General features: G+C 37.2%; 1 protein-coding gene across 2 annotated transcripts in view; it reads left to right on the plus strand.

The window, feature by feature from the left end:
- The window catches only part of LOC124168904 (DNA (cytosine-5)-methyltransferase PliMCI-like), a 67,009-nt gene that overhangs the window by 23,092 nt on the left and 31,959 nt on the right, over nucleotides 1-11,958 (plus strand). For both annotated transcript variants that reach the window (XM_046547283.1, XM_046547284.1), the window contains exons 11-17: nucleotides 1,789-1,997; nucleotides 3,257-3,407; nucleotides 4,149-4,279; nucleotides 5,025-5,225; nucleotides 6,434-6,589; nucleotides 7,553-7,780; nucleotides 10,886-10,960. In XM_046547283.1, coding sequence (XP_046403239.1) covers nucleotides 1,789-1,997; nucleotides 3,257-3,407; nucleotides 4,149-4,279; nucleotides 5,025-5,225; nucleotides 6,434-6,589; nucleotides 7,553-7,780; nucleotides 10,886-10,960 — 1,151 coding nt within the window. The remainder of the gene's footprint in view (nucleotides 1-1,788; nucleotides 1,998-3,256; nucleotides 3,408-4,148; nucleotides 4,280-5,024; nucleotides 5,226-6,433; nucleotides 6,590-7,552; nucleotides 7,781-10,885; nucleotides 10,961-11,958) is intronic.

An 11,958-nucleotide genomic window follows, 5' to 3' on the forward strand; every position in this document is an offset into this window, starting at 1 on the left:
AATTAAAACTTTCATTTGAAAAGAACAGACAAATGGAACAGAAATAGCACTACGGCCACAATTAGAAAAGATTGCAGCGTTGAAGATTTTTTATTATTACTTCCATGATAATGTGTTAAATCTAGCAAAACACGGTGAGAAATAAAGATAATAGATGTATTTACCATTATCAATCAGAAAACTTGTAAATTCAGGCTAACTTTGAAAGATAATAACAACAAATGATGCTGCGGCGCCGTAAATCCAACGACGTAACTAATTTGTAAATCCATATGAGGGTTAAAGACAATAAGGTTCTACTTTTGGCTCGATATGAGAGTATTTGTAGCAATAATTATGGTACCGACACGACCTGGCAGGCAACACGTATCGTTTATTTACCTTGAGCCAATACCCTAACAATACGCCCGAAAATTATTGGACGTCTTTTCTTAGTTTCATAGTTAGTTCCCATTACGCCACCAGAGTGGAAAATTGGCGCTGTGCCATCATCTACGTCATCTCAGAGAACTTGATGACGGAATCACCCCCCACCACTTATGTAGGGTCGACTGAGAAACGCATGTAGGGGCCTTTTATTATGTAGGGACGGATATCTAGGGTCGACTATGAATACGGCCCTTAACGCATTTATAAATTAATTAATTAGCAAAATATAGAAGTGTTTGCAGAGATTTACTGTCCGACTAAGGAAGGTATCGATAGATATTGCAGCATCTGCTGATGGATGCTATCAATAAAAGCTATTGAGCATGAATAAAAAGATATATTTATTGCTCGATCTTATCCAGGATTAATCACATATAGTTTATGCTGCGGAAGCTACAGTCGTGATTTGACGACATATTCGGCAAGTTTTTTTCCTCCTTCGAAGTAGTGTACTTTTTGCTATGGGTTATGTTAATTAATGTTAAAATCCCTTTCATGTGTGATTTCTGAGTTATGGGTTTATTGCATTAAAATTCTCGAAAAAGAAGTGCACCACTTTTTCCATGTTCTGAAGACCAGAAATCTAGAAACCCTTTGGTCCCAAGCTTTCCAGATTTGGGATGGTCAACTGTAATTATCTTATATGTGTATGTCTTACCTAGTACGTTCGCACGGCAGACTGCTGTGAACGTACTTTTTCTTCCTCCCTGCCATGCACTTTCGCAAAAGCACTTCGAAGGGTCCCTAATCCGGGACTTTTTCCTCGACAAGCTCACCCATGCAGGACCGTCTCATCGACCCTACCAGCCTCCCTCCGGAAAAGTGACAGCTCTGACTGCATTTGAAAATCAATCAATCAATCCGATCATCAAAATTGCACTCCTGCCAATCAAGTACGTCTTATAACTGTGTTTCTGCGATGAAAAATAACGATTTTGTTAACTTTGCTGAAATGGCCATTTTCTGGTGGTCCGCAGCCACATTTTTAGCAAAGTTAACAAAATCGTTATTTTTCATTGCAGAAACACGGTTCAAAGACGTACTTGATTGCTTATTAGAAGGTGTGCGATGCAAACAATCGATGGATTTTCAAATTGCAGTCAGAGCAGTCACTTTTGGGGAGGGAGGCCCCCCTTTTGGAGGGTCGGAGAGAGGGGCCAGCAAGGGTGAGCTCGTCGAGGATAGGGTCCATGATTAGGGTCCCTTTGGAGGGTGTACCACGCCCATTATTGAAGTACCTGCTGCATTGGCCCATGAAATGCATTTTAACCTTTTGGCCACATGTGAGGAGAAGGTTTTCGTAGATTGAACAGCAGCGAAAGAGTTGATTATCTAATGTGTTCATCATTTTGGTTCTAGACCACTGTGCCACCTGGAAACTTGCCTCCCCTGACAGAAGATTCTCTGCTCCGGCATGCACAATTCATTTGTGAGCAGGTGCACAGTTTTGACAGTGTTGATATGAGCTCGTCAGAAGGTGAAGGGTCCTCGGGCATGCAAGAGTCTCTTCTCACTGCACCTTGTGTACGGTCACTTATTAAGCTGGCTGGAGTCACATTTGGCAAGCGGTTAGTATTGAAGTATTTTTATGGCTCTTTAACCTATTTATGCCTAGTCTCTCCTCTTCATAATTTAATGATTACGAGATATAAAACTGTGAATTGTCTCAATTATTTTTTCAGTACCTATTCATTAAAGTTTAGAGTACTAAATAATCAGCTGTTTCAGTGGCATAACTAGGAATATGCTTTCGGGGGGATGAATGGGGATGGGAAAGGGCGACCTCCTACCACCCCTCCCCCACCATTTGGGAAAATATTTGTAAAAATGACATGCTTGCAAATACATTTTACATAATTTTAGCTCTAAAAAATTTGGGTTTCATTAAAAGGTTACGTTAAAATTTACTATAGGTCAAAACTAGATAATAGTTTTGAATATTATTTTTATTTCTCTGGGGATTTGGCTTACGCCACTGAGCAGTTTTGCTGACCAATCGCAGCCAGTGTCTTGAGAAATGTTATTTTTTCAATAATGTAATCAGTTATGTGACTGTAAATTGCTTGATGTTTGTCTTGAGGAGAGATGTTGGAAAGTTATTTCGGACCCATTATTTTGGTTGTAAATGGAACTGTAATAGTTTTTGTGGACCCTAACTAATTGCTGAGTAACCAAACAAGTCGAAATACCATTGAGAAAGCTAGTAGCATTTTTTAACTTCATTCATTCAATGCATAAATTCCTGCCAAACAAGGGTGGATCCAGGGTTTTTTTTCTGGGGGGGCACAAGGGTCTAACTGGCAAATGGCCTTCTCATATTTGAGATTAAATACAACAAACGACAAATTCAACAGATTCAGACGTTTTATGGTGGAAGTTCGACATTTTTAAATAAAAGCTGGTAGTACTTTTCCACAATATTTATTGTAATACTATGGGGAAAATGTTACCAGCTTTTATTTAAATACAACATATAACAATTACTGTACGAAATACTCTCTTTATTTTAATTTGAATGTTAGTAATATGATATTAAATGATTGAGGTTCCGCAATACGCGAAATAAAACGAACGTAATGATAACTGTATTAAAAATCTTGTCTTATTTTTAAGCGTCTCAACCCCCCCCCCCCCCCCCCCAAATCTGCCTGTGCTGCCAAGTTCAATGCCATACATACATGGCACCCTCAATGTGGTTGTAATACTGTTTTACTTGCATCATCACAACAACTCTCTATAATTTTTTTCTCTTTTAATTATGATTATACGTATGTAGTTGATGTTACTGGTGAAATTACTGTTATCAATGATTGTCATTTATTTTTAGGCGAGCCATGAGGAGGAGTGAACGAAGGGATGTTTGCGTGAAAAAGCAAGCACAGTGGACCAAAGCAACTACCACCCCTCTTGTGAAAGAGGTGTTTGAGATGTTTTTCCGAGAACAGATAGATTTGAAGGCAGAAGGAAAGGAAAATCTGGTAAGATTTGAAGGTTTTTCATTTCAGCTGATACTGGTTTAGCAGAATCATTCGTACTTGCGGGAGTAGCAGTCAATTTTATGTTCCTGGCAGTCAATATTGAGACTTTTAAATGAGATGATGCTTCTATTCTGTTTCTGTCCCCTTTTGATAGGTGTTAATGACCATTCTTTCTAATGTTTGATATCATTAACACTTATCATGTTTTATCATTAGTTGAGACACATCCCATTTCATATAAAAACCTATCAATAACTCTTCAGAAATCGATTTGTATTTGGTATCCTCTGCTGACAAATTTACATTATTTCATTTGTAAAAGTACATGTATGCATTTTTAACGGTTCATACTTGGCTTTTCCTTTATTAGCTTATTTCCTAACCACCTCTCCTCGCATATAAAATATGCACATAATTCATCATATTCATCTTCCAGACTAGCTACTCCCCTTAAATATTATCAAGATGGCGCTCTGCTGGAAAACTGGATGGGTTAGGGAATTTTGTTGTCTGGAAACTTAAGGAAGGTTTGGAAAAATAGAAGAGTCATGTTGGCTGCAGTGATTGTTCATGATATCTACCTACAATTTCCCGCCTCGTAATTTCTGTCCTTTTGCCATGCTGTTTTTACCAAATTAATACTACTTCATGGATATTTTCGTGTTAAACTCACAATGTTGTTTTGGTTAAGTGGGCCTGTATTTGTGTCCTTCTCGATTAATTATGGTAATTTTTTGACAGGTTTGCAAGAAGCGTCGGTGTGGAATTTGTGAGGCTTGTCAGCAGCCTGATTGTGGGCAGTGTATCTCATGCAAGGACATGGTGAAATTTGGTGGATCTGGCAGAAGCAAGCAGGCTTGTATTGCCAGGAAGTGAGTCTAGTATACTCTCATGTACTTCATTATACATTTTAAGTGGTAGTGAATACTTGAAGGTAAAGCTCCAAGTACAAAAGGGCCGGGTTTTAGAAACAATTGGCAATAAATTATTTGTATGGGACCCTGAACATGAGATTCCAGTTCCTCTATGTCAATGGTAGCATTCGTAGAAAAAATAAGAAATTGACATGAAGATTAGCATGGAGGGTTGAATTGGTCAATTTTGAAATGACGGGGAAATTAGCGCGACCCTTTGGAATGCAATGTTCAGTGTCGTATTCAATTTTTTCATGCCTTTGCAACCGTCTTTTGTCAGTTTTAACCATTGAAATGTTCACTTTTAAGTCAAAAATCAAATTATGAATCATAAACACAATTGTCTGGGATAAGTACTCATGAATAAAAATCGGGAGCGACAGCCTTTACCGTTACTTCAAAAATTGTTTGCAATTTACGGTCTTTCATCATTTTTTGCAAATTGAATATCATGAATTACGGTTATTTTGTGGAATTTGATGGTTTTGAAAGAAAATTCCAGAACACCCCATGAATATGGCTTGACGTTTTTTTTTTCAGCCAGAAGGCAGTGATAATGCATGTCACAGTTATTTTTTTTTTACTGTGTATCTTAAGGTCGTGGACATCGTTTACATAGTTTTACTTTTAACTGTTTTAGAATAGAAAGGCATGTGGTACATCTATTTTCTAATTTTAATTATCTTTTTTTGGACATTGTTAGGTGTCCAAACATGGCAATTCAGGAAGCAGATGATTCAGAACCAGAAGATGAAGAGAAGTATCAAGATATGGCTGAGAAGAATAGCAGGGATGAAACTTTGCCTCTTGAGAAAACAAAGAGGAGTCATCTCTCAGAAATCAAGAAATCAGTTGTATGGATGGGAAATCACATTTTCAAAAATGAAATGAAAACATATTACAAGTGAGTGTTTTTAATAAATTTTTTTGATAAACGACATAGAATTCTACATTGATAATTTGATAGTGTGATAATTTTCAAAATTTCTATGAACCACTATATCTCTGTGGTTAATCTTTCCCATGTCCTTCTTGACTTCCCAAAGTACATTTCTGGTGATTTGTCTTTAAGAACTTCACCTTTGATATCCTTTTAGACTTCTCCCAATTTTACCTCGCATATAGCGGTTTGTGAAAGTTTTTCATTTTAATTTATCAAAATATATTGAATTTCTGTATAATAATATCTCATCTAAGTCTGATGCCGTTACATTAGTTATTTCCTGCTTTGTAACCTGCATTTGGTTATGCTCTCATACCTAGATTACAACCAATTTACAAGCAAGGAAATAGATGACACGACTTCTGAAAAGGCATTGAGTAAGCATGTGATAAAATTCGTAAAATTTTTCCAATATAAGAGCTACATAGACAAACTTGGGAATGAAGGTTATAACCATGGTTTGCCTTCAATAGGGTAGTTTCCTTCATCAAAGAAAACGAAAGGCATTGATTGCAATTCGTTACCCAACGTTAGTGTATTCATAATATACAAATAATTTGATTTTAGAAATCCCAGTTCAGACGAATGGCAATGGTTGATTTTAACCACATTTGAAAAAGTCCAGATTGGCGCCCATGCGATGCCGCTCCACGTGACGTCACAGGGACCTAGTTTCTATAGGAGTAGATAGGAGTTTTACATCGTCTGAGATTACCAATGCATGCATGATGCACAGAGCTCAGGGAAACATGTCTTAATAATCACCTATTAAAACTGCCTAAGGCCGGAAAGTTTCCTTCGTTTGATAGGGTATTAATAATCCTTATTTAAGCCAAGCGCTACCTGCTAGCAGTCAGCATCGTATCAGCGCTCAAAGCCTCGCCCCAAGGTCGCCTCACACGGCGACAGTGGGAACCAGAATGACATAACACGTGGTTTTCCCAGCATTCATACTTAGCCCTTTTTTCACTTTTCATTTAATCGAGAAAAATAGATATCGTCATTTAAAAATCTAAAAGCGTTAAATACATACTCCAGGAGTAATAATCTTTCGATTTAGGCAATAAAAATAATAGGAAACCACCCTATTGCGATCAGCCATAAATTGGTCTGAGCATGGTTACATGTTGGTGAAAATATTGATGATCATTTGATGCTGTCACTTTCAGAAAAGCTGTCGTGGAAGGTGTTGAAGGAGAGATAGAGTTGGGTTGCTATGTTCTTGTCCAGCCCAGCAATCCATCCACTCCATATTTTGTGGCCAGAGTGAACTCTATGTGGGAGGATAAGAATGGCCGGAAAATGTTTCATGCTGTTTGGTATTGGTAAGTATTAATTACCCATGTGCTGGTTTGATTTTTACGGTTACTTTAATTGATAATTTCATTCATCATTATTTTTTTCCATGCGCCATAATGTTCTCATCAATCATGTTTTTAGTCTTATAAGATTAAACTGCTGTTAAATATTAACAAGGATTGCGGCTAATTTTTATGCCTAATCCCTAGTCATCAATATTGTCTTCATGTGAGAATTCCCAAGAAAATCCTCGTTGGCATAGGCCTGGGCTTCAACCCGGGAAACTCTCTTTATGATTTTCACACTTTGTTGTATTTGAAGGTGACTTGCTTGGAGATTCACTTCTGGATGGTTCATGATTGCGTACTAGAATAAAAAATCTAAATGTGATTATTTAGGATATTACATTGGTAGAAATTTTCTGCCTTATATTGTTATCTTGAATAGTTTGAAATAATAGTTAATAGTTTTCTGGAAATTGAATCCTAGTAGTTTTCTCATATGTAAAATAAGTTGACCAAAAATGCTCCATCGTTTTCGGTGTGTGGAGTGTATAGCTACAGAGAAGTAAGGGAAGACGGCACTGAGTATTGCAACTGAGTTCTTGAGTTGTTTTTTATTATCAGACAATTACCACGGGTAGGGGGGACTTCGTAACAAAACTATGTTCATAATTCTCTCTTGGGTTGACTTTTTCAAGGGCTAGAGAATAGGGGATGCTGTAATTTACCTTGGTTGACGTGAGCTTATTAGGTATTATTATTATTATTTACCTTTCAGAGTGAACAAACATAGCTATTAATGTTGCTTTTGTGAGAGAAGTAAGCGTTTGGAAAAAATGTAAAATTTTTCAGAATTTAGCTGTTATACTGCTACATTATTCACTGTGCTGTGGAAAGTTTTTTTCAATTAATTTTTTCTTCGTTTTATTTGTTTCTTAGTACTTCAACTTTCTGCACTCATTAATTATGGATCCTTTTGCATTTCAGCCGAGGCTCTGAAACAGTTTTAGGTGAGACGGCAGACCCATGTGAACTCTTCTCCATTGATGAATGTGAAGACGTTTCCCTCAGAGCGATTGCCAAGAAGACCACTGTCATCAAATACGTGCATCCTGAAGATTGGGCTACTCAGGGTGGAACAGTGGATGGTCCAGATGTATTCAAAGACGTAAAGCATGAATCAAACAGTGGAGAAACACTTTGGTTCCAGAAACAGTGAGTACTTTTCAATATACCTAAAATATTTTGTATCTTCATTCAGCAAATTTTGTTTTTATGATAAAAAACATAGTGTATCTTTACTTCCACCTCCTACTACACCCATGTCTCGTATAGCGCAATTTCGAATAGCGCAATTTCGATATAGCGCAAATTCGTTCCTCGGGGAAACGTTGCAACGCAGTGTAGCCTAATCACAAATCTTAAACGCTCTCATGATAAAACGTAAACTTGCGCTAAGTACACACGAAATTGCTATCATTTTACGCATATTAATAATATTGCTTGCCCCAAATATTCTTTTTTGTTTATTATTAATCGAAATCCGTTGCTGTGCAATGGCCAAAAGTATTACTCGTCATTAGGTCCAGATAGCCGGCATACCGAAGTAATTTATGTCGTCTCCTTAGCAAAGTGATAATAGTTAATTTAAATCATTAATTAAGCGTGGGGCTAGTGGAAATGAGTTTTTTTTTAAGCAATACTGTTTGAGACGTAATTTTTGCCGTCATAGGTTATCGGGCGATTGACTTCCAGGTAGAGGGTCTAAGCTAAAGCCGTCAAGGTCATCGGATTTTCACGGGGGAGAAATGGAGCGGTGGCCGAGTTGCGTATGAATGGCATCAACACATGAAAGGGTCGGCTATAGAGTCTCAAACACAATGGCTTCGTTCCCTCCCCGCAGTAGTATGCCTTCTACGTCTCAGGAATACAGTTCAGCAGTGGAAGGTGATATAGATAGAGCCATACAGAGTAAAAACCAAGAGAATATGACAAAAAAATAGGAATGCGTGTAGAAAATCAAGAATTTATCAAGAAAAACTATAAACCTAGAAGAGGAATTGAAAGAGGTCAATTGCTTTGAAAATGGAGAACGTCAAAGCGATATTGCTCGGACGTTTAAACGCACGATGCCTTATTCTGAATAAAGACGAAGTTAAAACATCAGTGACCTCAGCCGCACCAACTTCAGCCAAGCGGTCTACACGTACGGAAAGTTCATAGTGAATCAGTACAAAAAGACGAGAGTGGTACAGGCGGTCCTCGACTTTCGTACACTCGACTTTCGTACAATTCGCACTTTCGTACGTTCAAAATTGACACCTTTTACTCGACTTTCGTACGCTAAATTCGGACTTTCGGACGCTGGTCTGTAATTTTTTTTAAATTCCCGCTATGTTTATTGCGCATCCCAACATTCAATTGTTTCAAATTGCAGTATCGGCAGTATATGCGAACAATATGAACGTATATAATGAAGGGAATTGTTGGTAATTGACTCTGATCTAGGTGATTTATTTGGGAGAGAGACTGCCTGCTATAGGCTCCTTTATCAAGAGAAGAGGAAAGCCTTCATTGAAGATATTTTTCAAAAGAAGTTGACTAGACATCATCGAATAGCTTTCAATAAAACTAGTAAGACCTTCTTTCTAATTGTGTTTTTTCGTTTGAGTGCTGTTTAATTCATGTAAACCTTCAGCAACGATATTGCACGACAAATCACCCGAATTCCGTTTGTCTTTTGTCTTTTTTGAATAACATGCGGAATATACGCGATCACGAATGTCATCTGCCAAACATCGAATTTTGGTGTAAAAATTAAAAGTTATCCAGAGTGCGGGTTCAACGAATACATTTTTTTATGCTACTTGATATGTCCTTTTATTTATAGTGGACGTAATAAGTGGAATGTCAACTTAAACGCCAAGAGGAAGTTTCACTCGATAGCCAACGGAGTTCTTGTTTTTTAAACTTATATTTGCATTTTCTGCGTATTTTCGTAATAAATTATATGATTTGAGGAGTTTCATTAATATATTATTAAAATTAAGTCAATTGAAATGAATTCCGTGAAAAAAAAGGTGTTTGTACGTAAATTCCGCTCTTTTGGAACGTAACCCCTAATTAGTATGGAAGTCAATGGTTCGACTTTCGTACAATTCGACTTTCGTACAAGTTTTCGGGAACGCATTGTGTACGAAAGTCGGGGACCACCTGTAATCGCTCCGAGACATTTAGTGAAAGCTCCGGATGGTTCCAGAATTTAAGCGGCAAGCAGGTATTTTCAGTGCGGCGATATCAGGTGAATCTGCAAGTGTTGATAGCGCAGTCACCGCAACATTTTCTGATGAACTCCAAGCTGTGATTGAAAGTGGCTTCTTTCCCCCTCGACTAGTTTTGTGTTAAATTAAGAAAGAAGAACTTTGTACTTTCACATTAATATTTAATCACGACCATGGTTTCAACGTTAGACGTCATCATCAGGTGTAACGTCTAACGTCTAACGTTGAAACCATGGTCGTGATTAAATATTAATGTGAAAGTACAAAGTTCTTCTTTCTTAATTTAATTATGAATCGCTTTCACCAAGTTACGCCTCAAACAATTAGTTTTGTGTTGACGAGACGATATTCTTTTGGAAAAGAATGCACTCTCGTTCATTCATTTTCAGGGAAGGAAAACCTGGTTCAGGTTTCAAGGTGTTTAAAGACTGTTTCACGTAGCTGCTTATGACTCGGAGGACTTCAAATTAAAATGATTTAACATTCATAAACTCCGCTATCTATGAAATGGCTTTCAAAGTAGCATTTTCTTGTCATTTCAATGAGCGAAAAAAGGGCCTGGGTGACACTAAAGTTGTTTTTAGACTGGTTTGAAAAATCGTCAACTGCCGGCAATGCATTACGAACCCCTGAGATAGCAGATGTTAGCCCACCCGCACGACAGGAGCGAATTTCAAAAGCACGTAAGAATTTTTTTAACGTGAATAAAAGTATTTGAAAGCTTGCATACTATCTTTAAAGATATTTTAAACTATAAACATTTATATAAATAATGTTTTCTAAGGTTATTTATGAGAATATATATGTTTTAGAGGAAATTCAATACCCAAGACCTGTGCTACCAGGAACGCATCCCTATCTTCCCTATGTTAAAACGCTCTCGTATAACGCAAATTCGTATAGCACAAAGACCCCAAGGAACGCATCCCTTGCGCTATACGAGACATGGGTGTATTTACATTTAGCTGATTTTTTGCAATGCTATCAATTAGGTAAAAGTATTCTTTTTAACTAATGTCTTTTTCAATTCTCTCGACAGCTATGATAAACTTTATGGAAGATTTTTAGACTTGCCTGAAGATCCACCATGCCCAAAGAAAGGAACTGAGTACAGGTTAGTTGAGATATGTTGTTTAAATCCTTGTCAGCAATGATGGTGTGTATGCATAACTGTTTTTGTTGTCACAAAAGTAACAATCTAGTTTTGCATCCAAGAAATTCAGTCTAAGCTGTTGTCATCATTCCTTGTCATATCAGTATGACGTAAATATGTAGCTAAGCACTATCTCATTTTTCAATGTCTACGTATTTAGGTTTTAAGCTCCAAGAATTTCAAATAATTTCAGTAAGTTCTTTTGTTTTTTTTTTCAGCCACATTTTGTGGTTTGATAAAAATTTCTTCTGTTAACAAATCCTTTGAATCATATTGTATGCATACTGTTAGGACTAATTTTTCTTCCAGTTTTTATAGTTTCCTTTTTTTTAGTGATTTTCATACTTCGAATCTCATCATTTAATAACCTGTGTGCGTGACAAATTATTTTCTGACGTCTCGCAGTGGTTAGACACATCCTTGCATACCACCTTCCCAGATCTGTCATCATGCTCCCATACATCATGCAGCCACTGGTGTGTGGTTCTCGGAAACTAGTGCCAAAGATGGTGAAAATCCCTAAATGTGCTCAGTATGGGGAGTCGATTCCAGTTGTGCCAAGAACACTCTCCGAGGCATGAGGCGGCATTTCACTTGCGTCAATAGCAACTAGTCAGAATAGGCACTTCTCAAAGAGACTTTTTTTTTTTAAACAATTTTTGGAAGATTTTTTGGCAAGAATTTTTTATAAATAGTTAATCACTGCTTTGCACTTTTGATTTCTCAGGACTAAATTTTCAGTTGTTGCAAAATGGCAATGTATAAACCAAATGAGTTTATCCCTGTGCACTGCTTGACACAGCAAAAAATAATGCGTGGATGGCGTCTCCAAAAAATAATACATCCAATACACTAGCTTCTTACATAGAAATAACTTTTTTCATGTTGTAGTACAGTGAGTCCTCGTTCTACATCACCCGGTTTAACGTCATTTCGCGATAACGTATCGAAAATTTTGA

Source organism: Ischnura elegans, chromosome 12 (assembly GCF_921293095.1).
Source record: "Ischnura elegans chromosome 12, ioIscEleg1.1, whole genome shotgun sequence".
In the NCBI taxonomy this organism is placed as follows: Eukaryota; Metazoa; Arthropoda; class Insecta; order Odonata; family Coenagrionidae; genus Ischnura; species Ischnura elegans.